The 14890-nt window shown below is 44.1% G+C and overlaps 1 protein-coding gene across 3 annotated transcripts in view; it reads right to left on the bottom strand.

Annotated features, from left to right (window-relative positions):
- CSMD1 (CUB and Sushi multiple domains 1) overlaps positions 1-14890 on the bottom strand; it is a 2002273-nt gene that overhangs the window by 470325 nt on the left and 1517058 nt on the right. For all 3 annotated transcript variants that reach the window (XM_078445226.2, XM_078445227.2, XM_078445228.2), the window contains one exon: positions 2447-2550. In XM_078445226.2, coding sequence (XP_078301352.2) covers positions 2447-2550 — 104 coding nt within the window. The remainder of the gene's footprint in view (positions 1-2446; positions 2551-14890) is intronic.

Raw genomic sequence — 14890 nt, 5'->3', positions numbered from 1 at the left:
GGCATGAAGACAGAGGTGCAGAGAGGTAAAGTGACTTCCCTCAGGGTCACAGAGATAGTTAATAGCAAAGCCAGAACCAGAAACTCCGTCGCTGGCTCTGTGGCCCCTTTCCCATCCACGCTGTGGGTGCTTGCAACCCCCTGCAGGCCAATGCCAGGCTGGGCGATCGGTGTGGGCGCCTGAAAACCATACTGTCGTCTGTCTGGGCCACAACATGCAGGAGTCTGGACTCTAATAAATAAATGCATTTTTGTCTAGTAATTTGGCAAAAAAGAATATTTGGTGAGGGTGGGGGAAGAGGGGCATACATATACTGTGGTGGGAGACTAGACTGAGAGAAACTTTTAGGGGGGCTGTTGGAAAAGATGACAGTGTAAACGAAGTTACCCATTCCCCCTGCAATTCACCTCCTGCAGCTTTTCCTGAAGGCGCACAAAGCAAGTAGACTCGTTTACTGCACCCCTGCTCGTAAATGCCAAGGGTGAGGCGGCAGGGAAAGCAAAAGGCGATCCATGAGGATGCCTCAGGAAGCGAGCCACGTCCATGCGTAGGAAGCAGTAGACACTGGAGAAGAATAACTGTTTTAAATACCCACATATATGCAGCATATACTCGTGGATGCATATCCAATGTAGTATATGCACACCAGGCTTGTGAGTTGGGGTAAACCCTCTAATCTTGTGGTAGAGTCCCCTCCCTGAGAAGGTGGGGAGAAAAGACCTCAAGATAAGGGAAGGCAACCTGGTTCGTGACATGCCTCACAGCCCTGTAACATGAGAGCACCCAGTCAGACCGTATGTCTGTACATTACACATATATGGGAGACAAAGAAGTCAAGAATGTGTAAAAGATGACGCCATGTGGCGTTTACCCAACTGAGCCAATGCCGACACAAATAAAGCTGCTTCCTGGAAAGAAACGCCTCCAAACGGTGTCATGACTCTGTGAGCGAATCCCGCTACAATCTACCTAAGTCTAAGTCTTATCATTTATCACACGAGGAGACTATTAACCCCTAACTTGCGGGGTAAAGGTAAGGACCAAATAAGATAGTATGTATTAGGTGTTTAGTACAGTACATGATACGTGAGATAGTTAATAATTATTAGCTATGATACTACTAATGCTATTATTATAATTATCATCATAAATCATGGGCCAGTAACATGATTTTAATTATTAGCAGTGGTAGGAATTGACACCTAAGAAGATGAGGTAGTGACATGTGCTCGTAGGGAAAGATGCCCAAAATACAATAAATGACAAAAGCATGTTCCCAACGTAGTCAGAATATGGTCCCTTTTGTTTTTATTTTTTTTCTTTCCTTTTCTTTTCTTTATTTATTGTTTTAAGTTTATTTATTTTGGGAGACAGAGAGAGAGAGAGAAAGGGAATACAAGCAGGGGAGGGGTAGAGGGAGAGCAAGCGAATCCCGAGCAGGCTCCATGCTCAATGCAAAGCCCAAACCAGGGCTCAGTCTCACCAACTATGAGATCGTGACCCGTACAGAAATCAAGAGTTGGAGGCTTAACGGATTGGGCACCCAGGCGCCCCAACGGCCCATCCATTTGTTAACACATGGACAGCAGGTTCACCTACAGCACGTTTTTTAACAAAGTGAACCACCTCATAAGCAACTGCTAAATATTAGAGTGAGGGAGTGTAATGGCCAGGGAAGTTTTGTTGTTTGTTTGTTTGTTTGTTTTGTTTTGCTTTGCTTTTTTTCCGGCAGAATAACAAGCTGAAGGGATGGGGCGCAAGCTTCCCCACAAATAAAAAGCAAACCTGAGCGATGCACAAGTAAGCTGAGAAAAGGAAAAGGTGAGACTCTGCAGAATGGCCTCCATAAGGGAGGAAGGTTTGGCTCGGGAGCGGGAGTCGCTACATGAAGCCATCCGTGCAAGGTGCTTCCCTCTGTGCTGAAAGCCCTGATGACCAGAGATTCTCCCAGATCGCGTTTTCAGTCTGGAGAGCAGAGGTCCCACAGGAGTGACAAAACCGTCCTCAAGGCCAAACTCAGCAGGCGGGGGAGGCATCCAGGGAACACTCTGCAGGGCCGACTACGCCTCCCCTGGCAAGCGGCAGAGCAGCGATCCACGCGCTGGTCCTGTCAGCAGGGCTGTGGCCGTACCCCCCTCGGGACTCTGGATGCACAGAGGCACAGCCCGCTACCCCAGGGCCACTTCCCGACAACCTGTCTGCTTTTAGCACGTGGCCTTACAGGCTGTGAGGGCTCTGTAAGACCTATGGCATGGTGCTAGGAAATACCTGTACTTCCGAAAACACTGATAAAGAACGAGCAAACATGGAAACAGAGGAAACACACTCCTGAGTCAGTCCTCATGTGAAATCAGACTTGGACACCCTGAGCTCAGCAAGCTCCACCCACGAGGGCACAGACGGCCACGTGCGCTAGAGGAGAGGAGACCCCACGTCCCGTACTTACACGTATAAGACGGTCCTGGTGTCGCCCACTTTGCCAGCATCGCCCACGGTGAGGGTGTCATAGCCTCGCTCCAGTTCAAACTCCTCAAACGCGAGCTTGATGACCTAAATAAAGCAAAGGCAAAGACCATCATTTGGTATCACAGACATTTTCCATGACTTTAAATGCTGCAAATATTCAGCTGTAGTACACATTTTTGTTCCTTAATTCCACTGTATTTCAAACAAATTCAGGTGTCTTAAAAAGTAGTTCCATGGATAACTGTATACATTTGAGAACTCTCAGGTACAGAATTTTATAGAACTCAAAACTGCTATCCCTTCAGAGACATTGATTACCAGTTCTAAAAGTGAAAATAACCCATATTGTGTTTTAAGTTAAATAAACGTCTATCAAATATTTAACATTTATAGTGCTTAGAAGGACCAAAAGATAACTCCATATAAGCAAAAGAATTGTTCATCAATTCTTTTAATATATCTCATACGTGAATTCTTTTCATATTTCTTTTAATATATTTTGAGGACACCCAAAACACTCTGAAATAAATATTTTAGAGTAATGTATGCAGATTTCATGTAATTATCCAAATTAACATAAGGAAAAGATCTGAGGCTAGAAAGTTTTCTCCTACATTTAATTCTGCAAAGCCTCGAAGCTTTATTGTCATAAAGAACACTGTCATGGTGATTGACCCCATGCCAACTAGACAAGACCAATTTGTGTCAGATACACCCATATATTAGGATTCTATGAACTTCTTTTTAATACAGCACAGGGTCCTTTCCTCCAGAACGAAAAAATGCTTTCTTTGGTGACCAACAACGTGATCGAGGAGAAAGAGAGTCAGCGATGTCATGAGATTAGGCTAGAATCCTGAGTGACAAAGAGAATAAGGAATGGGGAGTTAGGTGGATGGTAGATCCTGATAGATGGATAGAGAGACAGACAGGTAAGACAGACAGATACAGATAATGGGTTGGTAAAAGATACAAAGATCAATCAGTAGAGAGATGAATGAGAGAGATGACAGATGATGGAGAGGATAGAAAAAAGTAAATAGATAAGTATAAATTATAGGTAGAGAAATCGATGATAGACAACTAGAGGAGACAGATGCGTCCAGAGAGGCAGGAATCAAGGGAGGAAGACAGGACAGAGAGAACAGGAACCATAATACCAGAAAGACATTTTAATGGGATCTATTTCGGAGTAGAGCTAAAACTCTGGAATCTTGGGGCGCCTGGGTGGCTGGGTCGGTTAAGCGTCCGACTTCAGCTCAGGTCATGATCTCACAGTTCGTGGGTTCGAGCCCCACGTCGGGCTCTGTGCTGACAGCTTGGAGCCTGTTTTGGATTCTGTGTCTCCCTCTCTCTCTGCCCCTCCCCTGTTCATGCTCTGTCTCTCTCTGTCTCAAAAATAAATAAACGTTAAAAAAAAAAACAACTCTGGAATCTTGCAAAAAAGTATCAAATGGCTATTTCTTAGACCCGAAAGGAGGGAACGTGGTGCCAGGAAGAAGGCTGACTTCCGACTAACATCTAATTTAACGTGCAGGGCCCTGAGCGGGCTCTACACGGGTGTGCTTCTGAGCAATGCTGAGAGGGAAGGCATTAACTTGGCTATTCAAAATTCCTACTAAAATTAGTGACACAGTCATTACAACTTATTAAAAGTCTACCCTTTCAAATTGCAGTGTTTGTCTGAATACATTATTTTGGCAATCTGCTGTGAAACAGGTGTCGAGACGGATAGCTCTTGCAAACCAGTGTTAACACTGCATGTGAAGCTGAGGGCCTGAGGTGGGTTTTGTATCATTTTTTCTTTCTTATGTGTCTGTCTGTAAGTGACCAAGGTCCAACAAGAAGAGAATAAAGAAACTGAAGAATCATCATCGAGACCAGCGGTTTCCTTCCCAGCACCTTCCTGACACATTTACTCAGACCTGCCTCCTGTAACACCCTGCAGAGAAGCAGTGATAATCCATTACAGCCTGAGGGTCATGGTTGGACGATTCGTAATGAGCCACAGACAGGGGGTCTCACTACATAACTGTTTTCATTAGGGGCGTAAAAATGATCGTTTCCGGATTCTTCCAAGGCAAGGCAAAGGCCATCAACAAGCAGCCAGAGCCTGCTGTCAAAGTGTAATCTCTACTCCATGCGATTAATGCTCCATAGAAAGAGAAGAAGTAGACCCAATTTTGGGCAAAGAACCTATCGTGTGTCAGACAATATGATATTCTATAAACAGTCTACCTGGTAGTAACACGGAAATATACATTTGTAACGAAACTTGCCATCATTTCCAATCAAGGATGGGCAGAGATGCAAATAAAAAGTAACACTGAGGGAACACACACATTTTTGGTAAAATCATAAGTATGTAAGGTGCACAACACGACAGTTTATATACATATACACTGTGAAATGATTACCACGGTCAAGCTAATGCACACATCTCTTCATATAGTTACCACTTTTTGCGTGTAGTGATAACACGGGGAATGTATACTTTTTATAAACTTCCGTGCAACGTAATTAACTAGAACCACCATTCTGTAGATCTCTCCACGTACTCACCAGACATAACTACAACTCTGACCAGTATCCCTCCATGGCCGTCACTTCCCGGCCCCTGCTCATCGCTTTCCATTTGTTGCTACTATGCACTGGCCTTTTTTAGATTCCGCAGATAGTGAGACATTGATTTTGTCTTTATATATTTGTCTTATTTCACTCAGCAGTATGCCTTCCAGGTTCATCGATACTGTTACAAACAGAAGTACCTCGTTTTTCTAAAGCTGAATAATATTCCTGTGTATGTGAACACACATTGTCTTTATCCACTCATGCTTAGATGGACGCTTTGGCTGCTTTCCTATCCAGGCTGTTGTGAATGCGAACGATGCTGACTGAGACATGGTGTTTGGGACTGTGAATGACCCAGTGACATTTAGCCAAAGTGGTTTCCTTAGTTCTCTAGACACATGCTTCCAAGTCCTTGCACAGTGGCTGTTTCTTGGAGGCACCTCCCCTGCTCGCTCTGTCCAACAAAGTCCATCTCTTTGTCAACATTGTTTTTTCCCTTCACAACGCTTCACCCTTTGGAATCCTTGTGGGCTTGCTCTTACTGCCTGCCTCACACTCCCCATGGTCAATGCCATGAGGCCCCACACCCCCCAGGGTCAAAGCCATGAGGCCCCACACCCCCCACAGTCAAAGCCAGGAGGGTGGCCACTACACTTCCTCCACCTGCTGAGGCCAACAAGTGACTCAGTCTTCTGGGATTTAGTGAATGTGTACTGTGCCCAGGCCACAGTGCTCGGGATAAAAACAAAGAGAAAATGGACAAGGTTCTAGCCTTCAAAGAAAACTGAAAAGTCTGCTAGGGAGTATTTTGATAAACACAAAGTCATTACCAAACTTTTACCTGTTACAGATAAAACTCCCTAATAGATAAAATAGGAAGGAATAAGAAAACATAAATAAAAAAAGAAAGACAAGGTTCTAGACTTCAAAAAATTTTAAATCCGCAGAGGATATTTTGATAAATACAGAATAATTATAGAAGTTAACATTTACAAGTAAAGATTTCTTAATGAAAATAGATGAAATCATTTACTTTTCAATTCTCCAAAGAGAATCTCAGGTTTGTGAGAAGGAGATGCTATTCAGTCAGGACTTTGGTATCATCTTTAAAATACATTCTTGGCGTTTTGTAACATTATGTATTTTTTTTTTTTGACAAATTCTCAGGATCTCGTTGTTGTAACAGTTGGTCTGAGTAACGGCTCCTTATGAGTTTTTCTCTGCATTATCAAGTATATCAAAACCCTATAGGCTCTATGAGAACAACACACTACCCTCTGTTTAAACATTTCTAAATCAGGTGCTTCTAAAAATATAGAGAAGACTTGTTTCTTAAACTTTGCAAAAGAAACATAAATCAGTATCTACAAAATATAACCTGGAGTGACCTTAAACGTAAGTGACCTTATGTTTATCTTCTGGGAACAATTACAAACATATTTAAGTATTATTACCTACATGACGCTTCTCTCTCTCTCCTCCTCTGTGCTCCCATTTGCTCATTTATTCTGCATTTATTCATATATTCAAGGCAAATTAATGTCCTGGCCCTCTCTCACGAACAGGGCTTTGTGCAAATCTTTTCATTTGTATAAGTACATTTTAAACACACTGGTACCACCGCTCAGGCTAGCGATGTGCTTATCAACAAAGGGGCTTCTTAAAAGAGCAAGATACTAAATCAATTGTCCCTAATGCTAAGTTTTATCAGTAGGAAACCACATTTCCAGAGGAAGTAGAACCATTTAAATTGGGCATCAGGTGCTGTTGTGATTTAAATTAGCATTAGAAATGGTGGGGGGGAGGGAGGGCTGGGGAGACACCCCATTTCCCTTTCCTGACTCAGTGCTCCTCTCCCCACCCGAAGCCACAGGTACAGGCAGTGCCTCACGGAAGGGTGTGATCCCACTTACCACTGAGCAATGCTTCCTACATGCAAGTCCGTGTAGGGGAACACGGCTATGCCACCATTCACGCCTAGGTCTATGGACTTACAGTTTCCCTGGGTTGTGGAAATAAATTATGTGCTCTCATGTGAAGGGGTGTTGAGTAAATTAAAGCAGAGACAGTGATTTATGGTGAATTTTAAGTAAATCTGCATTATCTCCGTTTTCCTTTACTTTGCTGTTAAGAGTTGAAAGGGAAAATTTGCCAAATGGATACAAACCGAGCATATGGGACTGTGTGTTGTTCTATATAAAATATGACAAATTGGGAGCTGTGAACAAACACACATCTTTAGATGGAGCACGGAGGATTTTTAGAACACTGAACGTACTCTGTACGAGACTCTAATGGTGGGACACGTTCATTTTTCCAAACTCACGGAATGCCCACCACCAGGAGCCACCCTAACGCAGACGACCGACTCTGGGCGGCGATGACACAGCCACGTGGCTTCATCAGTCGTAGCTAACACAGCACCTGGCGGGGGTGCTGGTCATGAGAGGGCTGTGCACGTGCGGACTAGGGGGTGTGTGAGAAACCCGTACCTTCCTCTTAATTTTGCTGTGAACCTAAAACTGCTCTACGAAGCCTTCACACATACACACAAATTTGTTTGCTCTTGAAGAATGAATAGAATCCTTGTTTCTTGTAAACAGTAACTTACATATTTTATTTAATGAGGATGTTATTTTGTTATCAGGGCCTGGATAATTCGTTCTATGTCACTGAGTCAAAATTAACGCTACTTAAAAAAGAAAAATCTCCAAACGCATAGAACCTAGATGCCATTTCCCCATACATGCCACTTGCCTCAATCCTGCTGGGAGGCTTCACGCACTGTTCCTCTAACTAACTCGTCTTCAGCTTTCTTATCAAAGAGGCACAGAGGGACTTAAATTACAAACAAAACAAAACAAAACGACTAACAGGGGCGCCAGGGGGCTCAGTCGGTCGAGCGTCCGACTTCGGCTCAGGACACAACCTCACGGTTCGTGAGTTCGAGCCCCACGTCGGGCTCTGTGCTGACAGCTCGGAGCCTGGAGCCTGCTAAGGATTCTGTCCCTCTGGGCCCCCTGCCCCTGCTTGTGCTCTTTCAAAAATTAAAATTGAAAATTGAAAAAAAAATAAACAAACCGAAAGGATGGAACTTTTTCCTTCTTCTGTCAGTAGCACGACCTATGACCAACACTACGATGCTCTGAGCAGCATCTCTGACCATGGGACAGCTCATTATCCGTAAACAGGCCGCACCAAACTCCAACCCTCAGATGACCGTAAGTCAGCAGCGCACTCGTTTCAAGTAGATTCCCGACTGGTTCACGTCCCTGCAGCAGGGCGCTGCAGCCAGATCAGTGGGCACTCGCTGGGCAGCCCAAACGAGCAGCAAGAGCACACCACGGCGGCAGGGATTCGGGCCGAGACGTCCCGCCGTGCTCCGACACACCGCACGCCCCCCGACGAGTCAGCTACGCGTGCCACGCTCCGTGGCGCTCGCAGCCTTTTCCCAAGCTTGGCTCCTTCAAGAGCCACGGTGACATCGCCAGCGGGTGAAAGCGGACCTGCTCCTGGAGGCAGGAGCCGAGGTCGACGCGTCCCTCGGGACGGAGGGGCGCGTCGGGGGCTTCCGTCTTCCAGGCTGCAGCCGCTCGGGCAGAGGAAAGAAGGGCAACTGGTTACCCCACGGCAGGCCTTCCCCTGCCCTCCCTGCAAGTCCAGGTCCCCTGCCTGCAGCGACGCCTCCTGCTCCACATCCTGTCTGCCAGAAGACTTCCTGTACGGAAATCCTTAGGCCGGAGGGCCGCCAGGAAGAACCACCCACGCCAGCTTCTGCCACAGAGCTGCCTTTTCATGCAGTTAGTGGTCTGACTGGGGCCTCAAGGGCCCTCCGCAAGTCAGCGTCTGCAAAGCATCTTCGCAGGTTCACACAGACAGGTCCAAACGTACGCACAAATGCACGTGTACAACGGGTTCCAAGGTAAATGTAGCCAAAGGAACTGTGGCACTGATCAACTGATATTCGACCCCTAGCACATAATGATCTTTTTTATTGTATGAAAAGTTTTTCAATCTTTACTTATTTTTGAGGGAGAGACAGCGCCAGCCGGGGAGGGGCACGGAGAGAGGGAGACACAGAATGCGAAGCAGGCTCCAGGCTCCGAGCTGTCAGCACAGAGCCCATCGCGGGGCTGGAACTCATGAACCGCGAGATCATGACCTGAGCTGAAGTCGGTCGCTTAACCGACTGAGCCACCCGGCCATCCCGATACTTAATTTATGATGAACTGAGAGATCATCATATTCTTATAAGCCTATTATTACATTTTATGTTCTTTCAAATTTTAATAACAAAATTTTAATAAATTACATCTACTAGTAATATCATGGGAATATACATATTATCTGCTAGGTGAGTAGACCTTTAACACATATATTTAGGTTAAAAATATGCCTATATCCATAAATAATGGCTATCGAAAGTCGGTGTGCAATAATGCAGAAGCAAATTCTCACAAGACGTACAAACATGCAATAAACAGCTGTAGCTTTCAGCACTAAACCGTATACACCCTCCTTCCTTCGGTTGTGTTTTCCACTGGTAGCTAGGAGCCCCATGAGATGCTGTATCAAATACGCTGCGAACTGTTACCAACTTTGTTTTGGTCCAGTGGTAAATCCAGCCAGTGACTCTGACAGCCTCCAGAAATGGAAGACGGATGTTCAGATATGTCACACGGTATCACACGAAGAGTTCATGAGCAAAAGCTTTATGGGGAAAGGAGCTGATCTGCATCCCCAATATTCCTTGAAATGTTAATGGGAGAAAGTCTCAAGGAACATGCTTTGGACAAATAGAACATGGTGTGTTTCCTAAAAACATATCTGTGTTCCCTATATTCCGGTCACCAGTCAGACATCAGATGTCGTCATACATGTCCTATTTGAGTATTTTAGCAATAATGTGGAATCAAAGATTATAAACCAGATTATTCACATTCTACTTTTACAGTGCCTAGCCCACAGAAAAAGTCTTTAAAATACAGTGACTTATTCAGCAAACTAATTAAAATCTCACAAGGGACTTGGGTGGCTCAGTTGGTTAAGTGTCAGACTTCAGCTCAGGTCATGGTCTCGCAGTCCGTGCGTTCGAGCCCCACACAGGCGTCTCTGCTGTCAGTGCAGAACCTGATTTGGATCCTCTGTCCCACCCCGCCCCCGCCTCTGCCCCTTCCTGCTTGCATTTTCTCTCTCTCTCTCAAAATAAATACACATTTAAAAAATAAAATCTCACAAAATATTTAAAATACGTAAGTCCAAATTACATACCCACCATTTTTTCCATCAAAGTTCCAGGATAAGAAATGTACATGAAATAGCTATTTTCACTGTCCTTAGCCTGCTGACATTACTAATGTCGAAAGACAAATTATTATCAGAAATACGTGAGGGCATTACATATAATAAATCAAACTTTTCTTAGTTGTTCAAAAATTCCTTAATTTCATTCATCGAACACACCAAATTAAGGGGTTCTGCAGGTTGAGTTCAGCCACGGTTAAATGGTCTCGATTAGGAATAACGCTTCCTGGGTCTGAGAGGTGCTGGGGACACGGTGGGGACACGGTGGGAGGGGCAAAGATGAGTATGTCTTTGACGTTCATGAGGTACAAATGAATCCCTAAATGCAAAGGAACACCACATGCAGAGCATGAATGCAGGCTGGGTGATCTGGTGGCAGGAAAATGTTGGAGCCCAATGACATCTGCTCATATGTTTTCAACAGACGGTTAGGGTGAGGTCAGCAGTAGAATATAAGCAAAACTTGAATGTAAAATCTAAGGAGGCTTAAAATATCAATATGCTGCAAAACTGTTTTCAGAAGTGGAAAATGAAAGCAAGGGAAGACAAAGGACTTATTTTGCAATTATTAGGGAAAGATTGAGAACTCCAACTGGGAACTCCTGAGTCTTAAATTGGTGATTTTTAGATTTTATTTCCACATTCATATATAAATAGAGGAAGATAAGAGTAGAGGCCACAAAATATAACTCCATTTTCAGAAGTAGCTTTTAACCTTCCTTACAAAATACTCATTTTTAAAGTACTTCTTTGAAATTTTTGGCCAACTGTCATTCTGTTTTGTTTTGTTTTCCAACCCTGATCTGAAATGATTTAATACACTACAGATGTAGCAATTATTTCCTATATGACCAGTTCAAGTCTCTGGTAATTAAACATTGCCACAAACTCAACACGAAAAAACACAAATAATCTAATTAAAAATGGGCAGAGGCCCTGAACAGACATTTTTCCAAAGAAGACATCCAGAGGGGCCAAAAGACACATGAAAAGATGCTCAACATTACTAATCAGAAGGGAAATGCAAATCAAAACCACAATGAGACATCACCTCACACCTCCCAGAATGGATAGAATTGAAAGACAAGAGATGACAAGTGTTGGGAAAGATGTAGTGAAAAGGGAACCTCCGCCCACTGTTGGTGTAAATGAAAATCGGTGCAGCCACTGTGGAAAACAGTACGGAGGTTCAGTGAAAAACTAAAAGTAGAACTACCATATGATTCAGTAGTTCCACCAGTGGGTATTTAACCCTCAAAAACCCCAGTAATTTGAAAAGATTTAACGCGCCTTTATGTTTACGGCAGCTTTGTTAACAACAGGCAAACTAACAGAAGTAACCCAAGTGTCCACTGAGAGGTGGATGGATCAAGAAGTGGCATATATATACAACAGAAGATCATGTGGCCAAAAAAGGATGAGATCTTGCCATTTGCAACAAGGTGGATGAAGCTAGACTGTATTAAGCCAAGCGAGATAAGTCAGAGAAAGCCGGATACCGTATGATTGTACTTACATGTGGAATTTAAGAAACAAGCCAACAAAAAGCAAATCACAAAACCAACAAACCAACAAAAGCAGTAACGGACTCATAAACACGTAGAACGAACTGATGGTTCCCAGAGGACAGGAGGTGGGGTGACGGGGAAAACGGGTGAAGGGGAGGGGAAGGCGCAGGCTTCGGTTATGGGATGGATGGGTCACGGGATGGAAGGGACACACAAGAATGCAGTCAGTGGTGCCGTAAGAGTGACGTACGGGCGGACGGCAGAGCACTTGCGAGCACAGCACGTAGACTAGCAGAGTCACTACGCTGTGCACCTGAGACTACTGTAACGCTGGGTGCAGACTCCACTTCAATTAAAAAACACAACAACGCCGTGACAAATTCTCTGTGCAATGACTTGGAATCTACTGGAGGACGCAGCACACCAGTGTAGGATGGGGCAGAGACAGGCTATCGTCGGGCTGTGGACGGTGGGGAAGCTCTGACCGGGGCGGTCAGGGAACATCTTCTGGAGGTGCTGACACCTGTCTGCCGAAGAAACCCCAACGGGGGCTCCCAGAACACGCTCAGGAGCGCCTCAGAGGGGTGGCCGCTCGCCCGCTGCCTAAGAGCTCACCGCAAATTCCACGGCCACTTACACCTCCCGCTCCTCAGTTTGTGCACAACTGATTTGTTCATTTCATAATCGTTTTTTAGTAGACATTCAACTCAAGTGTTTTACCAAAATCTCGCTGGCCGTTGCCTTCACGTAAGAGCAAGGAGCCAAAAACACAGAAGCAATCGTGGTTGAACTAAGTGTAGACCAAATTAGTAGAATTGCTTCTCAGTATTGTTGTTTTTAAGGAGCAAAGTTGTTACTTTTTCAAAGAAAGGTTAAGAAAAACAGCTTGATTCACTTTAAATAGGAGAAATAATGTGGTAAATTGGGCATATTATTTTAGAAAAATGTGTAAAACAGAAAAATGAATTTAGCTTTTTAATTGTGATTGAGTATAAATTGCAGAAGTCTTGGTACTTAGAAATGTTACACTGTCAAAAGAAGTTTTTAAATCTTGTTAATACGCTCTTTAGAAATTTTCAAAATAGAGAAAAGAAAAGAATGCAATGAGAGAGCAGTAAGACTGATGTAACACTGACTCTGTAAGTGCTCATTAAAAAAATGAAATGTTCTGAAAAATACAAAGGAAGGTGCTGCAGACAGTCACAGTAGGAAGAAACAAAGGTGGTCGAGGGGGCCATTCCAATAAGGAGCACGTCCCACTTGATTCAGTGAAGCCTACGGAATCCAAATGTATCAATAATTTCCTCCCCTTGCACACACACATGCACACCAAACACACCACACACCAGACACATATATACCACACACACTGCCCCCCCATACGCCGGGTTTCCTGATTAAAAAAAAAAAAGCCATTCACTTTTTATTGGCCCTAAGTTGTTTTGACGTTTAAACTATATTTGGTTTTTTTCTGAATACCTTGTTTATGCAAGAAATCATGCTGATAGAAAGAGATATACAACAAGAAAACATTTTTACAATTTTCCGAGATGCAAAACTCACAGCACAAGATGAATAGGCAAAAAAACTCTTACATTTTGGAAGAGGGTAATTTATAAATGCCTTAATCACTGTAGATTTGAAGTCAAGAGGAGAGGGAATGAGAATTTAGGACACAAAGGTAGGAACTCCAGCAAAAAGAAGGTATACTATATCTGATCCACCAGCTGTATTTATCGGAAGAAAGATTTTTCAAACTGAATTTCCTCCTAGAGTACATGGTAACACATCTATACCTGGAAATTATTAATTTCCTGTCAAAAGCAATTTATTACATATCCTAAAGGAAAGTTCACACTTTCTTACAAAACAAAAATTATCAAATACTTTTTTATAAATTTTAAGCATTTTAGCCTGAAGTTCTTAGGACCAACCATAAAACAACTGAAAAAATATATTTAATGACAGAGCGACACCTTCCCTAAATGTATGTATCATAGACCCTAGATAAATATACATCTAAACTTCCCACCAATAAGTACAAGTAGGCTTTGATATCTGCAAATAACGTATACAAGCTTTGTTTGGTTCCAACCGAGAAAGAAAAGTAGCTGAAAGGCACAACCCAGGAGAAAGACATTATTTCCAGGGCACGCTTGCTTTATATCCTGCCTCGCACACAAACAACTAAAATCCTCTAAAGGCTACAATTCAGCGTGCTGGTAATAAGAAGAGGGCATGTAATATTATTTCAAGAGTAAGTGTGTTATTATTATCCTGTGCCATCACGAGTCCATTTATCCAGTGACTCAGGAGAAGATCAACCCCCCAACATGTGTAAGTATGTGTACTTTCTCCGTCGGCAGCAGTTTGGTGTTACCATCGGGACACAAGACGTGAGGAGCTGGGAATCCCAACCCTGAAGTCCCCCAGAGGGTTCTCCAGAGTGGGGAGCGTCCCTGATCTCCACCCTGGGGGCTCTGCCCGGTCCCCCCCTCAGCACTAAATAGAAGATGCATTCTCTCTGCGGCACCTGCACACATCCTTCGTCTCCGGCTTCAAGGCTCCCAAGGACTAGGAGTGTGCCCCGTGGGGGGGGGGCACAGAGAGAACCAAGTGCTGCTGCTCCCTGAACCCCTCCCCTCCCCACCGCCAGCTTCCTCACTGAGGGCCACGGGGAAGCCGCCCAACCTCCCCCACGTCCTCATCTGCAAAACCAGAGTGGTGCTCATTTCCACACAGGGTTTCCAGGGTAAACAGCACAGTGCAGTCCAAGGGGGTACATCTAGCACGTGTCCAGCAGGGATTCGGTTAGCGGCGGTTGTGACCTCCCCATGCCTACCAGGCCCCATTCTGCCACCAATCTGACGGATTCTGTTATTCCAAACCTCATGAGCCTTTACAACCAAAATGTCTGTCTTCCTTCTGGTGTAGGAATTCCTAACTCCTGATTTTATCCAGAAGTGAGTCCTTTATCCTTTGATTTCTAGAGAACAATTTCCAACTATACACTTCCTTCTTTATTTCATAGCAACGCGCTT

This window comes from Panthera onca, chromosome B1 (genome assembly GCF_046562875.1).
Source record: "Panthera onca isolate mPanOnc1 chromosome B1, mPanOnc1 haplotype 2, whole genome shotgun sequence".
Lineage (NCBI taxonomy): Eukaryota > Metazoa > Chordata > Mammalia > Carnivora > Felidae > Panthera > Panthera onca.
This window is presented reverse-complemented; position numbering and strand designations above follow the sequence as displayed.